The following is a 24,587-nucleotide window of genomic DNA, read 5'->3' as shown; positions in this document are numbered from 1 at the left end:
GCCAGGTCACTCCGATCTTGGTCCTCAGGCACTGGATAACGTGTCAGCCCCAAGAGAGCTGCCCACAGCCCCGGGTGGATTGGGCTCAACTGCACGGGGCGGGGCGCCAACAGCTCAGGACTTGGGTTCCAGGCTGGTTTTTGCACCAACCAGCGGGGCGGCCTCGGGCCTCAGTTTCCCCATCCCGCGCACGAAGGGAGGCAATTGTGAGCGCTTGGGGTTTCTGACGGACCCCGCCCCGGGGGTGGGGCCGGGAGTGGTCACGTGGAGGGGCGCCCAGTCCCCTGAGCCCCGCCCCGCCCGCCCCAGCGCTCGGGACTCTCCGCCCAGTAGCTGTCTGGAGGCAGAAGCCTAGAGACAGGCCAGGGCGCCGTGCAGGCTCTGGACGCTAGCTGCTCCGCCCGATCCCCGCCAACTGTGCAGGCTGCTGACCCGCAGCGGCAGCTGCAGCAGCGAGGACTCGAGCGCGGGCGGCAGCAACAGCTGCGGCGACAGCGACACCATGGATCTCTCCTTTATGGCCGCGCAGGTAACGGGGCGCCCTCCCCACGCGCCCGGGGCCACCAAGTTTGGGGAGGTTCGGGGCCACGGTCTCGCCCTCCACGCTGGGACTGGGCAGTGGCGCCCGCCCGCCCGCGATCCGCGTCGCGGTCCTTTGTCCCGAGCCGGGCACCCCCACCTGGTGCACGCGTCGGGGGCGGCGATCGCGGCTCTCCCGGGGTGGGGCAGGCTGCGCGCCCCGCACCCCCGTGGCTCGAGCTGTTCCCACTCGGGCCCCTCTCCCTGGCAGGGAGGCTGCGAGGAGCCTGGGCAACCCGAGTCGCCCCCTTCCTGCCCATCCCCCACTGCTGTCCCCCTTCTGGGGTCCCGGAGCCCTCCAAGACCGGGGCGGCTCAGACCCGCGCGAACGCGGATGGGCGCACAGTCTCGCTCTTCCCCGCTCTGTTTGCCCGAGGCGCCGGTCATCTGTCTCTTGCCGGTGACCTCGAGCGCCCCCTCTGCCTGAGGAAGGCGCTGAGACCCGCTTTGTGACCGTGACCCGCCAAGCGTCGACGCGCCGCGGTCATTTGTCCTCTTTTGCTTTGTGTAGAGTCTAATGGAGCCACCAGTGCCCAGCGCGGCCGGAACCCTCCCCCGACACAAACAGGCTCCCAATGGCCGGAAAAACAGATCTCTCACAGCTTGAATTTTCCTCCAGCAGAATCCCCTGGAGTTCTGAGCTTGGGTGATGATTCTGTTTCTGTGCCTTAACTCTCTTGAGCCAGAACAAAGACAAATCCCGGATTTCTCCATCAGTCTGGGGCACTAGAGAAGAACCAGAGCTGGCTCCAGGGAAGGGCTGCATTTGGCTTGGGAGAGTAAGTCCCAATCTACCAAAGCCATATCCTGCAACTTCTCTGGTTGTGTTGGTTGGTTATGGTGGGAGCAGAGAGGTCGGGAGGCCACCCAGGCTCCCTTCTGTCTCCATGGTGTGTGGCAGGGACCCCATCTGCTGCTGTTTTCTTTTACAGGGAATGAAGTTTGAGGGGACACTTTCTTTTTCCCCAAGCTTCACCTGTAGTGGAAGCCTGTTTGAAAAGTGACAGCAAAATCCAGGCTGTGTGTGGACAGCGAGTCTGCAAATGGAAGCATAAAAGACGCAGAAACCCCAAGTTAGCTCTGAGGGTCTAGATCCCGGCTCTCTGGCAGCCTCTTCAGTTTTCCATGATGCTAATTGCCCTTCTGAGCATTGCTGCCCCCCTCCCTCCCCCTTTTTTTTTGCCTGATTTTACATCTCCTGTGCCTAAATCCATACTTATAAATATTGTCATGTAAACATCATTTTAGATAATGATGGTTTTAGCTGCACGAAAACTAAGGAGGCTTTCCAGGACTTATTTCTAGAGTGAAGAGGAACTGTGTCTGCCTTCCCCTCTGGATCCCACCGAACCTCCGGAATTTCCATGGTTATAAGAAAAATTGATCTTTGCTAACCCTGGAGCTGGCTGGAGCATCAGTGCTGCCATGGCAACTTGACAAAATAAACACAGGGCTTTTCAACGTCTTTAGGCAGAGTCTGCCCAGAGACCAGGTTCCTATTTTTCTTTTTTTGTTTACAATTCACATTCCACTTGATCAATGTATTCTTGACACATTTTTGACACTGGTTACATGCGCAGTACTGTGCTAGCTACAAGGGATAGAAACATGAAGTGCCACACACGTGAGAACAGACCCTAAGGTTTATTGGGCACCTACTAAGTGCCAGATGCTGGGTGCTTGGCATATTTTATCACAGCAAGCCCTTACAAGTCCATGACGGAGGCCCCATTTTACAGGTCAGGACACTAAACGAGATTAAATAATTTGCCCAAGGACATGCCATTTGTAAGGAGGAGAACTGGATTTCAAATCTGAGTCTGAGTATCTGCAAAGCCACTGGGTTTTCCACCTTATTGCTTCATCCTGAGAAAGATATGATGTAAGGTACAGTACAGATCTATTTCAGAGTGATTTCTCTCTTCTCCCTCTGGGAAGTGGTCTTACTATTGTGCCTTTCTAGTGGATTGCTTTCTGTTGTTGATTCATCCCATTATCCCCATAAGGATGGGAACTGTTACTTGCTACCTGCAGCACTTCGCAGTGCTTGGCTGGAGTAAGTGCTCAGACCCTGCCCCTGGTGTGTCCTGTGGCCACCAGGTGAGGGTGACAGTCATGGTCTCCCTGTGCAGTCTTTCCCTCAGCAGGGAGCAGTTTGCAGAGAAATGTTGGTGCATCCATCCACTTGCTCAGCAAATGTCTAGTACCTGCCTTGTGATAAGCTCCATGTCAGGCACTGGGACAGGGATCCTGTGGTACAAACTTGAATGGAACGTAGATTTTCTTTCTGCATGTTTATCAAATCTTGGAGAAATGATGGGCCCAGTCAAGACCCAAGGAGAGGAATGGCTAAAGTGATGGATTGAAGAAGGTGCCCAGCACAAAGTAGGTCCACAAGTATTTGTTAGAGGATTGGATGAGGACAAGATGTCTGTTCATGAAGAGACAGTAACAGGAAAAGACGGTGAATTCAAAGTGTCAAATGCCAATGCCACTGAACAGCTGTCATCATCAGGACTTTGAGAATGGGGGCTGTAGATGGATTAGAACTATAGGCATATATCTCCTGGTGGACTTGGCCGTTAAGACTGTTCTAAGTGGAGAGGTATCAAGATAGGAAAGCCCAGGAAATACTCACAGAGTCCTTCAGAAAGTTAGAGGGTAGGGGTGCAGGAGGGCTGGGAGAGAGAGGCCAGGGCCAGATTATAGAAGGTGCTGATTGCTGGGGTGAGAAGTTTGCATCTAATTAGTAGGCAGTAGGAGCCATTGCAAGTTATTGAGTAGGGGAATGGCATAGAGTTGGAGCAGTCCCTTGGGAAAATCTCAGCTCCTGTAGAGGAGAGAAGCTGGAGGGATGCCTGGGGCTGGGCGTGCACACTTGTGTGATGAAGTCAGTGAAGCCAGATCCACGTGACTCCAAGCCCACGTTTCTTCTTACCCATGTTGTTAAATGTGATTCCTGTTTTTGGCTGAAGAAGACCCAGAACACATAAGCCATTTTGGAAAGATTTTCCACTCAGAAGCTAAGCATTAAATAGATATCCTCTTTGGGTGTACAGAGTAGACACCAGTTATCTGGCAAATCCTCTTATGCAGAGGCACCCTCCCTGGTTCGGTACACATGGCTGTGTGACAGCGTAAGAGAGGCTGCAGGCACTGAGGGTGTGCTCATGGGCCCCATCTTGCTTCTGAGCCCTGGAGGCTCCTGGTTGCCCTCTCCCCGACCGTGGAAACATCCCAGCCCCACTCCACACAGTCCCTGAGTCTCTGGAGAGTCTGGAGGATGTAAACAGTGAAAAAGGGCATCCATTTCTCTTTGACCAGGAGTGGCCAAGAGGACAGGGTCACCTGGGCGCCCAGTGGGCTGGGGACAAGGAGAGAATCAGTCTTTTAGGACTCAGTCCAAAATCCCTGTGTCATTGGTGGGGTCACCCATGTTCAAAGACAGCTGCTGTGCATTTCCTCTCTCCCTCCTGGACACGCTTGCTGCCCACCACTTCAAGAGCTGGAATCTGATTCTTCTCCCCTTAAATCTGGGACTATCCTTGGTGAAGAGAAAGTGTAGTGGCTTTCTTGGTGAAGAGAATGCAGTATCGGTGACATTCTGTGGCTAAGTCCTAAAAAGCCTTAGCTTCCACTTGGGCCTGTTGAGACGCTCACTTGCTCCAGGGGAAGCCCACATCATCCAAGAAGTGCAGTGACACAGAGGCCATGGTGCTGGGGGAAGGGAGCGAGCATCTCAGGAACGTTCTGCAGGTTAAGTCAGCACGCATTACGGGGGATTGGCATGGACAACAGAGACAGGAGGACTCTTTCACTTGTTCTTACGGTGTAACTCTCCTGTTAGAGCATGCCTCGGGCGTAAGAGCTCAACCTTATTTTTGTCTTGCACTGTCCCATCCCTATAGTGAGTGGTTTCAACCCAATGGTTCTCAAATGTTGTTGCCATTAGAATCACCTGGGAGCTTTCAAGGGTCCTGTTTTTGCTGCAGTGGCATCAGCTGGAACAGCAGGGGCTGGAGTCTAGGCTTCTAGCCTATAGCTTCCTCCGAACTTGTCTGGTGCCTCCGGGCAACTTGGCCACTCTCTCCTCTTGGGATTTCATCCTGCAAGGGCTTCCTCAGGTGGCTTGGGCTTCCTCCCAGTATGGAGGTCCCAGGGTTGTTGCTCTTCTTGCATGGTGCTGGCTCCCCCAAGAGTATTCTAGCAGTTCCAGGTAGAAGCTGCAGGCTTACTAGGACCTGCCTGGAAGTCCCAGAATGTCATTAACACTACATTCTTTCAGTCAAGAAATCCTCCAGGCCAGCCCAGATTTAAAGGAAGGAGAGTCGGATTCCAGCTCTTGATGTAGCGTGTGTGTCTAGGAGAGAGGGACAGAATGGATGGTCATTGTCCTTGGGGACTGGCTACTACCTGGACCAAACAAAACAGGCGTGTGGGCTGGATTCATCCCGGGGCTGCCAGTATATTATCTCTGGACTAAATAACGGTGTGTAGAGCTTGGCAAAACCTTAAAACACTGTCAGGCCCAGTAGAAAAGTCACTTATTCCTAAGGAGGTAGGCCATGACCTTATTAGGCTGAACCATGTGAAACTGCTGACATCTGACCATTTTTGACCAATCAAATGACCATTTTATTTGGTTCAACTTCATTTTGGGGAGATCCAAGTAGGCTTCCTGTGCTTGAGGAGCTGGGAATTCCCCCACATCTCTCTTCCACCTGTCTCTTGGAATCTGGCCCTTGCTAGGTGGGAGGATTCAGTCTCACCTACATATTTACATCATATTAACACTGGGCCTGTCCTTCTGGGAGACACCACACGTGTATCTAATCACAGCTGAGATGCTGGCATATCCCCTGCTAATTCCCCTTCTCTTTACCCCCAGGACCTTGAGAGACTCACAGTTAATTTGCATTTCAATCATTTTTCAGGAGGAAAAAGACACAAAAGACATCTCTTCATATTGGAGAGGTGATTTTTTAATCTCTGGAAACTCTCTTAGCTATGTGGAGAAGGGCCTCATTCTGACAGATACGCAAGAGACTAGCAGAAATTGTCCATCCCCAGAGGAACATATTACTGTCCAGAAAAATAGAATTCCAGGGAATCTGGCAGTCTGCTTCTTACAGAATATTTTCTTCAGCCAATGAGTGCTTCTTTTCCTTTAAGCAAGAATTATCATTAAAATACAAATTGTTATCTTAGGGCTTGTCTTGTTGTGCTTCAGGTTTCCATTGCAAATATTTAAATATTTTATCCTTCTAATTAGACCCGCTTCAGGAGAGAGTACAAGGCTACATTTTATGCAGAGGTGTAATGAGCAGTTCAAGAAGTAAACATTCCAGTGATTTTTGTAGACCAATTTTCTAGTGTTTTAAGATTTCAGACATTTGACTTGAACAATGGAATCTCACAAAGCTAAGAGAACTGGGACATCTGTGGGTGGATGGCAAGTCTCCAATGAAACGCTTGAGTGTTTAGGGAGCACTTGCTGTGTGCTCTGTTCTGCTCAGGTCCTGCACTCCAGCTCTTTCTACACTGAGGTGATGGAGACCCATCTGTGTTCACTCCCTCCTCCCCGTGTCCCCCCAAGATGTCCCTGTACCTTCCCATCACAGCTACCATTCAACAGATGCCTTTGAGGTACCATACAAACCCTGTGCTGAGCAATACACAGAATCTCACTGAATCCTTGCAATGGCCCCATGGAATAGGCACATTCAGATCCGTTTTATAGGTGAGGAAACTGAGGCTTGGAGGGCACACAGCTGTGGATCAAACAAAGGCTTCTGTATCACGTCAGCCTAATATTTTTAAGAACTTTTTAAAAGAGATGTTTTAGGTTCACAGAAAAATCGAGAGGAGGGCATAGAGATTTCTCAGATGCCCCTCTGCCCTGTTCATGCACAGCCTTTTCCACCATCAGCATCCCCACTGGAGCTGTGCATTTGCCACAACTGATGAACCTACATTGACACATCAGAATCCTCCATAGTCGCTGGGTGCGGTGGCTCACGCCTGTAATCTCAGCACTTTGGGAGGCCAAGGCAGGAGGATCATCTGATGTCAGGAGTTCAAGACCAGCCTGACCAACATGGTGAAACCCTGTCTCTACTAAAAATACAAAAATTAGCTGGGCGTGGTGGTGGGCACCTGTAATCCCAGCTACTTGGGAGGCTGAGGCAGGAGAATCGCTTGAACCCTGAAGGTGGAGGTTGCAGTGAGCTGAGATTGTGCCATTGCACTCCAACCGGGCGACAGAGTGAGACTCCATCTCAAAAAACAAAAAGAAAAACAAAAACAAAACACTCCAAAGTCCATAGTTTACATTAGGGTTATCTCTTGGTGTTGTACATTCCGTGGACTTGGACAAATGTATAATGACGTGGATCCACGTTATAGACAGTATTTTCACCGGCCTAAGAGTCCTCTGGACTGCATGTATTCACCTCTTCCTTCCCTCAACCCCTTGCACTCACTGATCTTTCTACTATCTTCACAGTTTTACCCTTTCCAGGGTATCATAGTTGGAATCATTCAGTATGTAGCTTTTCAGATTGGCTGCTTTCACTTAGTAATATGCACTTAAGGCTTGATAGCTTTTTCTATTTTATTTTTTATTTTTATTTACTTTTTATATTTTTGAGATGCAGTTTCACTCTGTTGCCCTGGCTGGAGTGCAGTGGCATGATCTCAGCTCATTGCAGTCTCTGCTCCCCGGATTCAAGTGATTCACCTGCCTTAGCCTCCCTAGTAGCTGGGATTACAGGTGTATGCCACCATGCCCAGCTAATTTTTGTGTTTTTACTGAAGATGGGGTTTCACCATGTTGGCCAGGCTGGTCTCAAACTCCAGACCTCAGGTGGTCTGCCTGCCTCGGCTTCCCAAAGTGCTGGGGTTACAAGTGTGAGCCACTGTGCCCAGCCTGCTTTTTCCATTTTAGTGCTGAATAATATTCCATTGTCTGGATGTACCACCGTTTGTTTATCCATTCACCTATTGAAGAACACATTCTTGGTTGCTTCCAAGTTTTTGCTTTGCTTTTTGAGATGGAGTCTCATTCTGTCATCTGGGCTGGATGACAGTGGTATGATCTCAGCTCACTGCAACCTCCACCTCCTGGGTCAAGCAATTCTCCTGCCTCAGCCTCCCGAGTAGCTGGGATTTCAGGTGCCCGCCACTACATCCAGATAATTTTTTGTATTTATAGTAAAGACAGGGTTTCGCCATGTTGGGCCAGGCGTGGTGGCTCACGCCTGTAATCCCAGCACTTTGGGAGTCCGAGGCAGGCAGATCACCTGAAGTTTTGGCAATTATTAATAAAGCTGCCATAAACATCTCTGTTCAGGTTTTTCTGTGGACATAAATTTTTAAGAGCCTATTTTAAAATCCAGTCTAACAATCTCTGCTTTTTAATTGGAGTGTTGAAACTTTTATTTTATTTTATTTATTTTGTTGAGATGGAGTCTCACTCTGTCACCCAGGCTGGAGTGCAGTGGCATGATCTCAGCTCATTGCAAGCTCCGCCTCCCAGATTCACACCATTCTCCTGCCTCAACCTCCCGAGTAGCTGGGACTACAGGTGCCCACCACCATGTCCAGCTAATTTTTTTTTTTTTTGTATTTTTTAGTAGAGATGGAGTTTCACCATGTTAGCCAGGATGGTCTCGATCTCCTGACCTTGTGATCCATACTCTTTGGCCTCCCAAAGTGCTGGGATTACAGGCATGACCCACCTCTCCTGGCCGAAACTTTTTACATTTAATGTGATTACTGATATGGTTGGGTTTAAATCTACCATTTATTGTATTTATTTTCTATTTTTTCATCCTTCCTTTGCTCTGTTTTTCTTCTTTTTCTGCCTTCTTTTGGATTGGGAAATTTAAATGTTTCCATGTTATCTCCTCTGCTGGCTTATTAAACACAACTCTTTGTTTTGTTAATTTATGGTTACTTTTGTATTTATAGGACAGATCTTTAACTTATTACAACCTATTTAAAAAAGGCAGAAAAATAAGAAAAACAAAGAAAAGAACAGATGAAAAAATAGAAAACAAATACAGTAAATAATAGATTTAAACCCAACCATATCAATAATCACATTAAATGTAAACAGTTTAAACACTCCAATTAAAAAAGCAGAGATTGTCAGATTGGATCTGCAAGTGATAGTATGCCACTGTACATACAGAAAGAACTTTAAAACAGTAAAACTCTGTTTCTCCCTTCTTAGTTTTTGTGCTATTGTTGTTATACATTTTACTTGTACATATGTTATAAACCTCAAACTACATTGTTATTATTTGTTGAAAATCAGTTTTCTCTTAAATGGTTTAAATAGTAAGAAAAATTTTCATTTATTTTCCCATATTGTTATTATAGCCAGTGCTCTTCATTCCTTTGTGCAGATCCATGTTTCTATGTGGTATCATTTCCCTTCTGCCTGAAAGACTTTTTTAGTAATGCAGACGTGCTGATGAATTCATTCTTATATCTTTTGTATGTGTGTGGGGGGAAAGGGCTTTGCTTTTTTGAAGTTTGTTTGTTTCTTTGTTTTTTCCTGGGCATAGAATTCTAAGCTGACAGTTTGTTTAAAGATATTGTTCCATCATCTTCTAGTTTACATTATTTTCAGTGCAAAATCTGCTGCCAGCCTTATTTTGTTTCTCTGAATGTAATGCATCTTTTTGACCTCTGGCTGCTTCTAAGATTTTTTTCCTTATCATTGATTTTGGGCAATTTGATTATGATGTACTTTAGTGTCGTTTTCTTCATGTTTCTTGTGCTTGGAGTTTGGAGAGTTTCTTGCACTTGTGGATTTATAGTTTGCATCAGTTTTGGAATTTTTCTGCTATTATTTCTTTGGAGATATATATATACACATATGTCTATATATGGATATATATATATATATATCTATATATATCCATCAACTCAGGGAGTCCATTGAGCCCTGCCTGAGTTTCCTGCTCCATGGCCTGGAAACTTTCCACAGGCAGTAAACTGGAGCACCTGTATGGCTCACCTTGCTAATATCCCATCTCTCAAGGGTCACTGTCCTTCATGTATATATATGGATATACATATGGATATATGTATATGTATGTATATGTGTGTTTGTGTGTGTGTATATATTTATAGTTCTGTCTTCTCTCTCAACTCTTCTTTTGCCACTAATACACATATATTAGGTCACCTGAAGTTGTCTCACTGCTCACTGATGCTCCTTCTCTTTTTTTTGGTCTTTGTTTCTGTTTGTGTTTTATTTGGATAGTTGTTATTGATATGCCTTCAAGTTAACAAGATTTTCTTCTGAATATCTAATCTGCTATTAATAATAGCACCACCCAGTGTACTTTTGATACTAGATATTATGGTTTTCATCTCTAGAAGCTAATTTAGATCTTTTACATAAAACATATCTTTTCTGTTCTCTTCTTAAGATGTTCATTGTTTCCTGTAGCTTTTTGAACATATGGAATATGGTTATAACAACTGTTTTAATGTCCTCACTTATTAATTATAAATATGTCAATTCTGGATTGCTTTTGATTGATTGCCTTTTCTCCTCATATGGTTCATATTTTCCTGCTGCTTTACATGCCTGATGATTCTTGGTTGGATGCCAAACATTGTGAATTTTACTGTGGTGTAGGCTAGATATTTTTATATTCCCATAAATATTCTTGTGCTTTGTTCTGGGATGCGGTTCAGATGCTTGAGAACAGTTTGATTTTTGTAAGTGCTGTTTTAAAGATTTGTTAGGCAGGATCAAGCCATATTTAATCTAAGAGTAATTATTCCCCATCACTAAGGCAATGCTGTTCTGAGTATTCTACCTACTCAGTACCCCATAAATGATGAGATTTTCAAAATGACTGAGGGAAACAGGCACTATTTCTTGTCCTGTATGGGTGCCAGGCACTGTTTCCTGCAATTTTTTGGGTGATTCTTTCCCTGCCTCAGGCAGCTTCTGCACAAACATGCACTGTTGAATGTTTGAGTAGTACCTCTCTCAAAGCCCAGGGTTCTCTCTCTGTGCAGCTGTTTTCTCTCCGTACTCTGCCCTGTGGTCCCTAGCTGCCTCACTCTCCCCAGACTCATTTCCATTCTTCAACTCAGGGAGTCCATTGAGCCCTGCCTGAGTTTCCTGCTCCATGGCCTAGAAACTTTCCACTGGCAGTAAACTGGAGCACCTGTATGGCTCACCTTGCTAATTTCCCATCTCTCAAGGGTCTCTGTCCTTCATTGTCTGATGTCCAGTGTCTTGAAAATCATTTTCATGTATTTTATCTAGTTTTCAGTTGTTTCAGTTGGGAGAGTAAATCTAGTCCCTATTACTCCATTTTGGCTGGAAGTGGAATTTTCTTAAGCCTGTATTTTTAACAGCTATATTTCCACCCTTCTTCCTTTTCTCCAATTGTGAGAAAAGGAATGTTAACACTTGAATCTCAATCTAGACCGTCACCCCTACCTCCCAGCTGTGGACCCTGGTCCATCCGGCACTTCTCTTTCTCCCTGTCTCCCAAATGCCACAAAATGTGAGTAACATACATACATACTCTACAGGTCAAGTGAGCCTGGGGAACAACAGTGAGAAAGCCAAATCATGCATGGACCAGCCTAACTCCTTTCCATCCTGCCATTGCCTCTTGGAGTTCTTCCAGGTATCCTGGGACAGGATGTTCCATGAGACATTGAGGGAGCCAGTCTGTAATTCAGGTGTGGGGTCTGCATACCAGGAGCCAGAATTGGGTAGTTCAGTGAACAGGGATGGGTTATTTAGGCCTCCATCCCACATACCTGGGCCCTAGGAAGTCTGGTTCCCCAGAAGGATGAAGGTGAAGGGAAATGGTGGAAGCAGGTTGCTCCAGCCTGAGGCCCATGCAGTTTGCCAGCCTACCATTTAGCCAAGAGCTGGAATACTGCTTATTTCCTCCAGCCCTCGTGAAGACCCCACATCCATTTCCTCACCATGACACTCTGGAAACTGATTAGAAATGAATTAAGACTTGGTTTCCAGCAGCTTTGAGGGACACCTGAGGGGGGCTGACTAATGTGCTCTTCCAGGCACCCTGCACCCCCGTCTCTCTGCACCAAGTCCTAGCAGCCCTTCCTGCATCTCCTGCTTTCTCTCTGACCTCCTGCCAATCCTTCTTCTCTCCCTGAGGAGGTTCCATCTGGGCCCTGCTGCGTATCCCAATGATCAAATCAATCAGGCAGGGCCAGCCTTGCAGGCAGGCTGTGTTGGGGAATGTGGAAAGCCAAAAAGAACTGATTGCCAGCCTTCGTTGTCTTTGTCATCCTTACCAACAGTGTGAGAGCACACATTGCATACAGAACATCATTCCTAGGCATGAAGACTGATAAGGCAGGAGCCCCACCCTCTGGTGGAAGAAGAGGACAGATGGTGTAGGTGAATCTTGAGCACCTGCTAACAGCCAGGTTCTGTGCTGTACGGGCAGCCTATGAAGGCAACACATTCACCATGCCCATTTTAGGGAAGAGGATACTGAGGCTCAGGGAACTTTGGGGCCTTGCCCAAAGTCATTCAGGTGAGAAGAGGCTAAGCTGGGGTCAAGGCTGGATCTGAGCCCAAGGCTAGATCTGAGTCACAGCTGACGGACTGTAGAGTGTTGGAGTGAGATGGAGGCAGATCTGAGCCCCAGAGAGTGTGGTTGTCTGTCACAACCCCTTCTAGCCTGGCTGTCTCTGCAGCCTGTCCGGGCAGAGTGGATTGTGGCTGAAGACAGGTGTCCCACGACTCAGACAGGCTGGTGCCAGAGGTGGAGGTGAGGACCTCACAGGAGGCTGAAAGAACTGAGAGGGGCATTGGAGGACAGGAAGCTTGCTACCCCTAGGAGGGGCCATGCCTCTCCTCTGCCCCTGCAGCTCCAAGCAGCTCGCCATCAGGGCATCCCTCCCTTCTGAGGTTCCCTTGAGGGCCCAGCAGCAGACTCCTTTCTGCCAAACATTGCAGGAGTGATGTCTTCTGCAAAAGGGGAATCTGTTTGGCCTCCTGCTGATGAATGATGTCTATTGGCCCTTGGAAGTGGAGTCCATTTTTTATACTTTTGGTCAGGAAAATCACATGGTGCTAGTAGGCATCCTGGGAGAGGATCCTGCAGGCCTCCTGTAGTCTATCTGGAAGGGAGCTCGCCTCCACCCCTGAATCCTTTGTGGAGAACAACGTGAAGGCACTGAAGCTTTTTCCTTCTCTTGGTTCCTATCATTAAGGTTGGAGAAGCTAACCTTCAGGTGTCACTGGTCACTTGAGTCACCATAACTAGAACTGACCATACCGACCATGCTAACGCCTGCCTTGCTGTGTGCCAGGCTCTCTGTATTACATGGAGCAGCACAGCTAAGCCTCACCACCATGCTCTGAAGTCGAGATTACAAGTAAGCCCAATTTTCAGGTGAAGCAACTGAGGCGCAGATTTGAACCAGCCACCTGGCTCCCACGTGCTGCGTCTCATGGCTCACTCCCTCAGCTCAGGGTCTCCACTCTCCTCCTTGCCCACACTTCATGGGGCAGATCCTCCTCACTCGGTCACTCTACACCTCTGTCTGCGTCCGACTTACTCACAAACACAAGTTGTGGCTCCTGGAAATAACTGCCCTCTGTGACCCAGTGCTATTTTATTCCATTGGAATAAAGATCCTTAATGACACCATTTCTACCTCCCCTCTTCCCTGACTTCCACTCTCAACTCACCTTCCCCTTCTTTTAAGAATCTTGTGAACATTGGCTTATTTATACTTATGCACCATCTCAGGCCTCCTGGGGCAGGTTTTAATCATCTACCTTCTTGCTGGAGACATCTTGAAAGATTCCAATCCCTCACCCGTGCTGAGAACATTTCAAGCAAAGCAAGATGCATGAGAACAGTTTTGAACTGAAGTTAGCATTGTGGCTTTTCCCACACAGCCAGACACTGAGGCATGTTGGGGAGATTAAAAGTGATGTTGGAGAATGCATCCACGAGTCTGTGCCCTCAAGCAGAAAGCAGCAGCCACCTGGGCTCATGGATCAGACAGGATGCATCTCAAACAGGAAATGGGAAGGATGGGCCTCCATAGATTCCCCTACCTGGCCCAGCCCACTCAGGTGCCTCCCGAAGCATTGCAGCAGTAAGGCTGCCATGGGCAGGGCTGGGAACAGCTAGGGGGCTATCTTCTGTGCAGGGTAGCCACAGGTTGCTCAAGGGGCTTCAATTCCCCGGTGAGCCTGATTGCATGTCCCGAGAAAGTCATGACTGAGCCTGTTTGCATATTTGAAGAGGGGCTCAAGATTACATTCCCCAGCCTGGGCGCAGTGGCTCACGCCTAAAATCCCAGCATTTTGGGAGGCTGAAGCGGGCAGATTGCTTGAGGTCAGGAGTTCAAGATCAGCCTGGACAACAGAGTGAGACTCTGTCTCTACAAAAACTACAAAAAAGTTAGCCAGGTGTGGTGTTAAAAAATTAGCCTAGCCAGGTGCACACCTATAGTCCCAGCTACTCAGGAGGCTGAAGAGGAAGGATGGCTTGAGCCCAGGAGGTTGAAGCTACAGGGAGCCATGATGGCAGCACTGCACTCCAGCCTAAGTGACAGAATGAGACACTCAGAAAACAAAACAAAACAAAAAACCTGCTTCATGGGTTTATTTTGAACATTGGAGGGGGTAATTTGTACAAATAGCTTTGTAAATATAACAGATAGTAATGACACAGCTTGACATGTATTGAGCACTCATGAAAGGCCAGGCTCTGCTCTCAGCACTTCTTATCATTCCCATTCTATAGATGAGGAAACTGAGGCCCCAGGGTTATGGCACCAAGCCACACAGGGAGCAAGTGGCAGAGGGGGATTTGCAGGTCGTGTTTGGGCATCCTTGCTGTCAGCCACTGTGCTGTGCCCCCCTGTCACACGGCCGCATAGCTCGTAGGATATTCTTTAACCTGGCAGCAGTCTCTGCTGAGGGGGTCCTAGATGGGCTGGGTATTTCTTGACCCAGTAACATCCATCCAAATCGCCATGGCACTGCTGCAGCCCTCGGCCCTGCCTCTCCTCCTGCCTGAACCACTGCAGGTGCTTCTCACCTAGGGGGTGTCTCCAGTTGCTTCCTGATCTGTTTCCTTTCTTCACCCTTGCCAGAGGGAGCTTCCTCCTGCTGAGGGTCTTCTGTGGCTTCCTCCATTCATGGGATACAGTGCCAAGGCCTTGGTCCAACCCTTGTTCCCATGAACAGACCCCATTTCTAGGCCTGGGCCTGAAATGCATCTTCCTGGTGCCCACACCAGTTAGGCTGAGACACATGTAACTCCCCAGAGTGATGTCCCAAATTTTCAGTGCCTTGTCCCTGGGATGCCCCCTCCCCTCCTTCAATGCTGGATTCAGAATCCCCTTCCCACAAAACCGGGTGCCTGGATCCCACACACTAAGATGCTGTCCTTCTGAGTGGCCAGTGCTCTTCTGTAGCATTCCTGGGGACTTCTCCCTCCCTATCCGCTAGATTGTCATTTGTGGAGATGATTGGCCGGTTCTTGTGTGGCTCCCCCTAGCACAGGACATAGGGCTGGTATGAAGTCGATTCTGCACTGAACATGAAGGAGGTGGGATTGGTGTCACAGGCCCAGGTCTCTGCTGGCCCCCACACTGGCTGTGGGATCTTTGCAAAGGTGACCCCTTACAACCACCATCTCTGCAACAGTAAAAGTGGCATGACAGCCGTTCTGTTGTCACAGCGAGCACTGACCAGCCAAGGGAGCTGCGATGTGCTTTGTGACATGTAGAGAGTTCCAGCGCCATGCATATTTGTTGCTTGAGTGGCTAAACAGAATGTTGAGTTGATTCAGCAGATTTTTGTATCCTCTGCACCTTCATTCTCATGCTACCATCTGGGGACTCAGGGCTCAACTTCCTAACAGAGCAATGTCCTTCCTCACTCTGTCTTCCTCCCTTGCCTCACCCATTCACTGGATTTCCTCCTTAGCCACCCCAATCCCCACGCTGCATGCCTGAAAGAGTCAGGAACTTCACCTCTATGCTTTGGCCAGAGGCCTCTTCCCTCCCACCCGTGCCCAGTGCCAGGGACCCAGCCCAGCATCAGCAAATCCAGTAAACACATCTGTCTAAAGAGGAATAAGTCCCACATCTCTCATGCCAAACATCCAAGGAGCTGAGATGAGAAGGGTCTGGGTAAAGGGTTCCCTGAGCCCCGAGACACACCCCTGCCCATTTCCATAGCCCATTGTGTATTTACTGTAGACCTTTGAATAGGAAGTGAAACAGTAAGCTCTTAATTCTCAAGTTTGAAAAAGTTCTTCCCAGAACATGCACCACCTTAAAATAGTAAAAACAAAGACAGTGCCACGACCATCACCTACTACTAGTGCTACCAAAACTAAACACAATGGCAGCTTATTAAATTACCATTTCCCTGGTGCTAGGCTCTGTGCCTAAAACCATGCACTGGGTCTCATTCTCGGGGCTTTTCTTCTGTCAGCTCAAGAAGCCCTCACAGCACCTCAAGGAGGGAAATATTTTCATTACCCACATTCAGAGATAAGAACGATAAGGCCCAGAGAGGGTGAGGGATTAGTCCACAGTCACACAGCTCCATGGTAGCCAAGTCAGACAGGGGTGTGGACGGCCCAGCTCTTTGTTCCTGCACCTTCTCCCTGTTGGAGTAGCTGGGATTGGTGTTATCTGTTGCCATTGGGCATGTGTATTCACACCCCTCATTTTAGTTCATAGGTTCATTTAAGGAGCTACCTGTGTGTGTGACAAACAGCAAACGTGGCTGCCTGGAGAGCCAGAGCTAGAGCTGTGTGTGATGAACGTCTGCACTGGCAGATGTAATTCACGGGGTTTCTGATTGTGTGTGGATTTAACTTACTATGTTTTCTTTTAAGTAGCACTAATTAGCCATCATGTGCCTTTGGGTGGGCAATATTTAAAGAAATAAACATCTCAGGGTAGGCGCAGTGGCTCACACCTGTAATCTCAGCACTTTGAGAAGCTGAGGCAGGAGGATGGCTTGAGGCCAGGAGTCAGAGACCAGCCAGGGCTGGTCTCTACAAAAAATAAAGTTAGCTGGGTGTGGTGGTGCATGCCTGTAGTTTCAGCTACTTGAGAGGCTGAGGCGGGAGGATTGCTTGAGTCCAGGATTTCGAGGCTATAGTGAGCCAAGATCACACAACTGCATTCAGCCTGGGTGGTAGAGTAAGACCCTCTTTCTAAAAATAAATAAATCGATAAATAAATAAATAAACATCTCAGCATAATTCCACAACTTTCTTACAAATGCTCAACAGAACCGTTATTCTAATACTTTGTCTCTATCTAAGTCACCATATTCCCCCTTAACGAGGAGTTAATCAAACTTCCTGAGGATAAACCCTCTATCCAGCTGGTCTGGTCCTTTGGCACATGTTGAAGTCAAAAGCCCTTGCAGGCAGCTTTTCTTATCTGCTCATGGCTTTTCTCCAGCAAGTCGCTCCATGGATGGAGTCCCTGCTATGTACATATGTCATCTGTGAACCTTCCACAGTCTGCCCACTGGAGTGAAATGGGCTTGGAGTGAAGGAGTGGATGTGTGGCTATGCTACCAGTTGGAGGCAGAGCCTGACTTTGCACCCTGGCCTGACCCCCCAGTCCTCTTTCACCCTCAACCATGAGATGAGCATCACCAGCTCTAAATGTTCTCCATTAATCAAGAAAGAAAGCAAAAAGGACCAATGGATCTTCGTGTTTTCCTTTCATTAATCTACTTTATATCTCCCCTGCCTTTTGCAAAAGCTGACATGGGGATTGCAGCCCTCCACATGTGTCTTTATGTTAATAATTTGAAACACCAGCACTGTCTGTTTCAACTGGAAAGGAGGCATTTTCTGCCTCTTAAGAAAAAGTCCTCCTGCCTAGCTCCCTTCTCACGGATGCCAACGCTTACAACCCCCTCAATTCCACCACTCTGAGCTGCATCCGTATCAGCACCCCTAGAGAGTGGCCCGGATCCCTTTGCCAAACATTTCGGCAACTGGACTCAGGTTTTTCAACAGCGAATTGAAGTGTTGTCTTCTCTCCTGGGCTGCCAGGTACTTTCTTTCTCGGCCTTCGGAGTGCCCTTACATACTCTCAGGACGAATCCAATCTTGTTTCTGAGATGGTTTTCTCTCCAACAGACAGGTTACTTATGGAGCATAATATAGACTTGATGTTGCCCAAACAAGCCACTGAGCATTTATTGAGTGCCTGCTATATGTGCAAAACACTGACGATCAAAGAGATACCATAGACCCTTTCTGTCCAGAGTCACAAAAAGAGTGGGTATCAATACCTTTGTCACAGAAAATGTTTATTTTCATCTGATGCTTTTAAAGAGTTTGGGAGGTGGATGAGGCAGGGATCATCATGTCTGTTTGAAAGCTGGGTAAGCAGAGGCCAGGGAGCTGTGAAGCAGCCATTGACTTGCAGCTGGGGTGGGTCTCAGGCCTCCTTGCTCCTGTCCAAGCTGCCGTCCCCTCAGAAACAGAGGGTGAATAAGAAGGAGGTTCCTTATAAGAACTGACCTCTCAAAAAGTGCTGTCCACCCAAGGAACAGTATTGTGGCATCGGCATCCTTTTTGTTTGTTTGTTTTGTTTTTTTGAGACGGAGTCTTTTCTGTCACCCAGGCTGGAGTGCAGTGGTACAATCTTGACTCACTGTTACGTCTGCCTCCTGGCTTCAAGTGATTCTCCTGCCTCAGCCTCCCTAGTAGTTGAGACTACAGGCAAACGCCACCACTCTTGGCTAATTTATGTATTTTTAATAGAGACAGGTTTTCACCATGTTGGCCATGTTGGTCTTGAACTCCTGACCTCAGGTGATCCACCTGCCTCAGCCTCCCAAAATGCTAGGATTACAGGGGTGAGCCACCACGCCCAGCCATGTGGTGTCCTTTTGAGGAACAACAAAAGTCACGTCCCTACATTGGCTTAGGCAAGGATTTCATGACCAAGAACCCAAAAGCAAATGCAGTAAAAACGAAGATAAATAGCTGGGACCTAATTAAACTAATGAGCTTTTGCACGGCAAAAGGAACCGTCAGCAGAGTAAACAGACAACCCACAAAGTGGAAGAAAATCTTCACAATCTGTACATCTGACAAAGGACTAATACCCAGAATCTACAACGCACTCAAACAAATCATTAAGAAAAAAACAATCCCATCAAAAAGTGAGCTACGGACATGAATAGGCAATTCTCAAAAGAAGATATACAAATGGCCAACAAACATATGAAAAAATGCTCAACATCACTAATGATCAGGGAAATGCAAATCACAACCACAATGCGATACCACCTTATTCCTGCAAGAATGGCCATAATCAAAAAATCAAAAATAGTAGATGTTGGCATGGACGCGGTAAACAGGGAACACTTCTACACTGCTGATGGGAATGTGAACTAGTACAGCCGCTATGGAAAACAGTGTGGAGATTCCTTAAAGAAATAAAAGTAGAACTACCATTTGATCCAGCAATCCCAGTACTGGGTAGCTACCCAGAGGAAAAGAAGTCATTATATGAAAAAGATACTTGCACACATATGTTTATAGCAGCACAATTTGCAATTGCAAAATCATGGAACCGACCCAAAGGCCCACCAATCATCAAGTAGATAAAGAAACTATGGTGTGTGTGTATATATATATATATATATATATATGTCATATATATATTGACATATATATATGACATATATATATTGACATATATATGGTGTGTGTATATATATATATATATATATGAGATGGAATACTAGGAAGCCATAAAAAGGAATGAATTAATAGCATTTGCAACGACCTGGATGAGACTGGAGACTATTATTCTAAATGAAGTAACTCAGGAATGGAAAACCAAACATCCTATGTTCTCACTGATATGTGGGAGCTAAGCCATGAGGGTGCAAAGGCATAAGAATGATACAATGGACTTTGGAGACTTGGGAGAAGAGTAGAAGGGGGCATAAAAGACTACAAATGTGGTGCAGTGTATATGACTCAGGTGATGGGTGCACCAGAATCTCACAAATCACCACGAAAGAACTTACCCATGTAACCATAAACCACCTGTACCCCAATAACTTATGGAAAAATCAAATTTAAAAAAATTAAAAAAGAAAAAAACTCACATCCTAGTCTTAATTTGCTTTCCTGGCATTTTGCATTTTCCATGCTGGGATTCTGTTCAGGCCAGCTCTGTTGAACAGGCTTGCTGGTTGGCAGGGATTGTGCACACACATGGTGCCACCTCCCTTAGCTTTTCTGGCCCTGTTTTCTTCCTAACCCAGTGTGCTCTCTTCCTCCCGTACACAGGTCGGGGGTGTTGACGTGACTTCCTGAACATCATGTGTAGTGTTGGGGGTAGTTTTCTCTGGCTTCTGACCCAGCTGGGTGTGCTGAAATAACTGTGAGGCTGCAGAGTCCTGAGCCGGATTGTGTTGGCACAGGATGGCCACCTCTGTGCCTTCCTCTTCTGCTCATACAGGTGCCCCTGGGAAGGAGGGTGCAGTGCATTCCCCTGAGAGCTACATTGCTTGGAGGAGACTGTAGCATTTTAGAATGTTCTCCTGGAGATTCCGATGTGCACCTCCAGTGGAGAATCTGGCCTTTTGTTGCTGTTGTTTCATGCTATGATTACTACTGAAGACAATTTTGCCATATAGAGGAGAGGATGTTTAAAAATAAACCAAAAGGGTCCACTTAGGGAGGTAAACATGCTGGACTTGCCATTGCCCCAGCCCCCGCTTCACTCCAGGATGCATGTGCTCGCTGATGGAGAATGATGCTCAATTTCACTTTTATTCCTTTTGTCTTCTCTTCTCAGCCTTCATCACCCACCACCACTTTCCCGTTCTCTCTCTCTCTTCCTCCAAAATAGGGATTACATAGTTTTTCTCCTGGTACCTCTGGCTTCCAACCTGACCCCCTGGCATGTTGTAGGTGCCCAGTAAAATGTCTGTTTAGCCAATGAACGAGATAACAATGGAACAAACAAATTCCCCACCCATCCTCCTAAGGCCCTCATACTTTATTCTCCACAGCGGAAAGGAATGTAATCTGATTAGGAGGCTGCTGGCCCACACAGGGGACATCCATTTGGTTCCAGTGACACTGCTGAATCACTTGAAAGATACTATCGAGTTAATTGGGGTAGAATAAATACTAATTTATTGCAATCTTTGCCAGCTATTCCCTAAGGGAAAATTTTTAAACTCCCCATCCTCTTGCTTTGCTTGACTGCTGAGATCTAGTGAGAGTGGCCTGAACTTCTCATAGCTGAACCAACAGAGGCACAGACTCCTCCCACCTGTCCCCACCTCAGGAAGCCACAGCCAGGTGGAGGAGCTCCTCAGGTACAGCCAGGGAGGTGGGGCATCTCAAACTGGCCTTGGCTGTTTCTTCTTAAGGTTCTTAGCCAGCCTCCTCTGAATGCAAGCTGTGGCTCTGGGGCTTGTCCCAGTCCCCTGAGTTCTTACCATGGACCATGGGATGCATATGGAGGACAAGGTCCCCACGGCCCTGGACCACACCATCTAAGCCTTTCTGTCCCCCCAGGGCAAGTGCTTCCTCCATTATTGCTAATCTAAGGTGATGTACTCTGATGAGCCAGCGTTTTCTCCCCCTGCATTGTGCTGAGTTACTATGGCAACACTTTCAGAAGAGGTGAATTTCCTTTTTCCTCTTAATTCTGAAATGCTCTCAGGCTTTCCAAAAATATCCTTATTTCCTTTGGTCCTACATGTCGGACACACAGAAAATACAGCCGTCTCCTCCACCGTGTATATTTTATATCGAGTAGCTCAATGCACAGCAATTGATTGGGTACACTTTTTTTTAATAAAAAATATTTTTAGCATCTGCTCTATGTCAGTAGATGTGCTAGGCACTGGGATTCAAAGAGAAGTTAGACTCAACTCATATCCTGTGAGTGCTCACAGTCCCTAAGAAAAATAGATAAGTACACAGCTAACTATAATGTAACATAAGTACACATCTAACTATAAGGTAATGTAACATAACATAATATATTGTAAAGTAATATAATATAATGTACTATAATACATGCAATGTAATAAATATAATGTAATGAATATTTTGTCAGTTCTAGGAATAAATTAGCATTTATTCCTTTCTCTACTGGGAGAGAAAGCTTTTTCTCTCCCAGTAGAGAAAGCTGTTAATTCAGCCTGGAGTGAGGAGGGTTAGGAGTCGGTAGATCTGGAGTTTGATTCCTGATCATTTACATACGAGCTGTGCCAGCTCAGGGAAATGAACATCCCTCTCTGAGCTCCAATCCTCCATCTCATCCTGAGCTGTTGTGAAAATGAGGGGACACCACAAAGTTGCAACAACCAGTCCCGGAGCAGCTGTTACTCGAAAGATATTGCTCCTCCCTGCCCAGGTGCTGGGGCACCCCGAAGGGGCTCAGGAGAGGAAATGAGCATAGATAGTGGGACCTGCAGGCAGCGAAGAGGCAGGCCAGCACTTCCGTCAAAGGCAGTCGCGCCAGCAGCAAGGCGGCCACATGAGCACACCTGACACATGATTTCCAGGGGAGATAGGACAGCCAGTGTGGCCAGTGCGGGGAACTGGATCTGAACCCATTGCCATCCTTGGGCTCTGGGTGGGACCCCTTTTGAAAGCTTCCACTGAACCAGAAAGATAGCACAGTGGTAAAGTGCTTACAAGGGAGTCACCGCAACAAACATGAACATTGCTCTAAAAATTAGCAGCACTTTGGGAGGCCGAGGCGGGCAGATCACCTCAGGTCAGGCGTTTGAGTCCAGCCTGACCAACGTGGAGAAACCCCATCTCTACTAAAAATACAAAATTAGCTGGGCGTGGTAGTGGGCACCTGTAATCCCAGTTACTTGGGAGGCTGAGGCAGGAGAATCGCTTGAACCGAGGAGGCGGAGGTTGCTGTGAGTGGAGATCAGACCATTGCATTCCAGCCTGGTCAACAAGAGCAAAACTCTGTATTAAAAAAAAAAAGAAAAAAAATTAGCATGCACTCAGCGTAGATCCCAGTGTCGTTGTGCCTGGTCACGTTTGGAGTGCCGTAGGTTTCCCTCTACCTTCCACCAGCTTAGATGCTCTTTGAGGGAAGAAAGCAGCCCTCTTTGTCCTGAGCAATGTAAGGACGTGCAGGTGGCCACTTATGGGGGTTCCAGAGAGGGTTATGTCTTCTTTACCATGTGTGTCTGTGTCCTCGCCTGTCAAACAAGGGTGACAATAGTGCCCACCTCATAGGGTTGCCATAATAAAACCCAATCATGCCTGTAATGTGCTCAGCCCATAGTTGGCATAGAGCGACTCTCAATAAATATTAACTTTCATTTTTATTTCATCCACCTCATTGTAAATTGAAGACTCACCAGCATGGAAACATTAGCCAAGGAGAGTGGCAAGTACTGATATCCAGTAGCAAATCTTGCCCTTAACTGCAGCCTGCATGGGCGAGCAGCACAGAAAGGCTTGGTAGCTCCCTGTGCATTGGAAAGCTTAATGAAAGGGCAGATTATGTTTTTTCAGCAAAACAGCCAGATTTGGAGGCCAATTCTCTGCAGGATGTCACCCCAATGTGTTGCAGGGCTGGGCAAGTTAGTGAGAAAGCCTTTGGGGTTTGGGGATCGGAGGAGGCTTGGATGCCATTCCCAGGTGTGTGATGTGAGTGATCTTAGGCGGGGTGCTCCGTGCCCCGTCCGGCAGGCACTCACTGTAGATGCGTGGGTGCTGATTCTAGCCTTCAGCCCCGTCTGTAGAAAGAGGCAGACCCCACCCACTGATAACCTCTGCAGGGAGTAGAAAAGAATTTCTCACTTCCAGATGCGACCAAAGCAGGGACTCTTTGGAGCTCTCTATTTCCACCTCCGTCAGGATGAGCACACGGACCACATAGGGAGCAGCAGCCGCTTAGTACCCCCGGGAGAAAAGCTTGGCCACATTCATCAGCAAAAAGCCTATGTACCTGGCTTCTGTGCAAAATTCTGCCCATTAGCTCTGGTCACCTTTAGCACGTGCTGTGCTCCAGGCACTGTGCTGAGCACCAGGGGACTGTGATGGTTCATTTAAGGTGTCAACTTGGCTGCACCCTGGGATTCCCAGATTGGGTGTGTCCATGACAGTGTTTCTGGATGAGGTTAGCGTTTGAATCCGTGGACCCATTAAAGCAGATGATCCTCCCCAATGTGGGTGGCATCAACCAGTCCACTGAGGGAGAAGGAAAGAGGAAATTGCCCCTTTCATCTCCTGCCTGCCTGCTTCAGCTGAGACATTGGTCTGCTCTTGGACTGGGTTTTACCACCCCAGTTCCACTGGTTCTCAGGCCTTTGGACTTAAGACTGAATTATGCCACCAGCTTCCCTGGGTCTCCAACTTGCTGGTGACAGATGGTGGGGTTTCTCAGTCTCCATAATTGCATAAGCCAATTCCTCATAATCTCTTCATATATGTATGTATGTGTGTGTGTATATATATGTTATTGGTTCTCTTTACATTCATATATATGTTATTGGTTCTGTTTCTGTTCATATATGTATTAAATATATATATATGAACCATATATATATATATATATATATATAGGTTCTGTTTCTGTTTCTCTGGAGAACCTGGACTAATACAGATTTGGTAGACACTATTGATTTCTATAATCCTGGAATATTGCAAAGTATACCATGATACTCGGGCAGTTTGAATTTAGTTTCTGGTTCTCTGGAAATATTTAAATTGTCAAAGCCTCAGTTATAATACCTGTGTGGTGGGAAGACACCACCTCCACCTCACTGTGAGACATACCGTGATTAGCCAGGGCAGGCATGGGGTGTGCATGAAGCTGGACAACTGGCAGCACAGTCTGGAGCTGGTGCAGTCAGCCTGGGCAGACAGGCAGCTTTCGAAGGCTTCAGCCTCCTGCACTGGCTTCAAAGGCCCAGGACTCAGAGGCTGACATCTGACCAGGGACCTCCATGAGTT

General features: G+C 47.2%; 1 protein-coding gene across 4 annotated transcripts in view; it reads left to right on the top strand.

The window, feature by feature from the left end:
- The first annotated feature begins 275 nt into the window (after positions 1–275).
- CUNH14orf132 (chromosome unknown C14orf132 homolog) overlaps positions 276–24,587 on the top strand; it is a 48,445-nt gene continuing 24,133 nt past the window's right edge. For 2 of the 4 annotated variants that reach the window (XM_033191428.1, XM_033191427.1), the window contains exon 1: positions 278–529. In XM_033191428.1, coding sequence (XP_033047319.1) covers positions 503–529 — 27 coding nt within the window. In that variant the 5' untranslated portion in view covers positions 278–502. Of the gene's footprint in view, positions 530–2,318; positions 2,467–24,587 lie in introns of all 4 variants that reach the window. The other 2 variants (XM_033191429.1, XM_033191430.1) reach the window with 2 other exon arrangements.

This window comes from Trachypithecus francoisi, unplaced genomic scaffold (genome assembly GCF_009764315.1).
Source record: "Trachypithecus francoisi isolate TF-2019V2 unplaced genomic scaffold, Tfra_2.0 Lachesis_group3, whole genome shotgun sequence".
NCBI lineage: Eukaryota > Metazoa > Chordata > Mammalia > Primates > Cercopithecidae > Trachypithecus > Trachypithecus francoisi.
The sequence above is the reverse complement of the archived record's forward strand: the minus strand, read 5'-3'. Positions and strand labels throughout refer to the sequence as shown.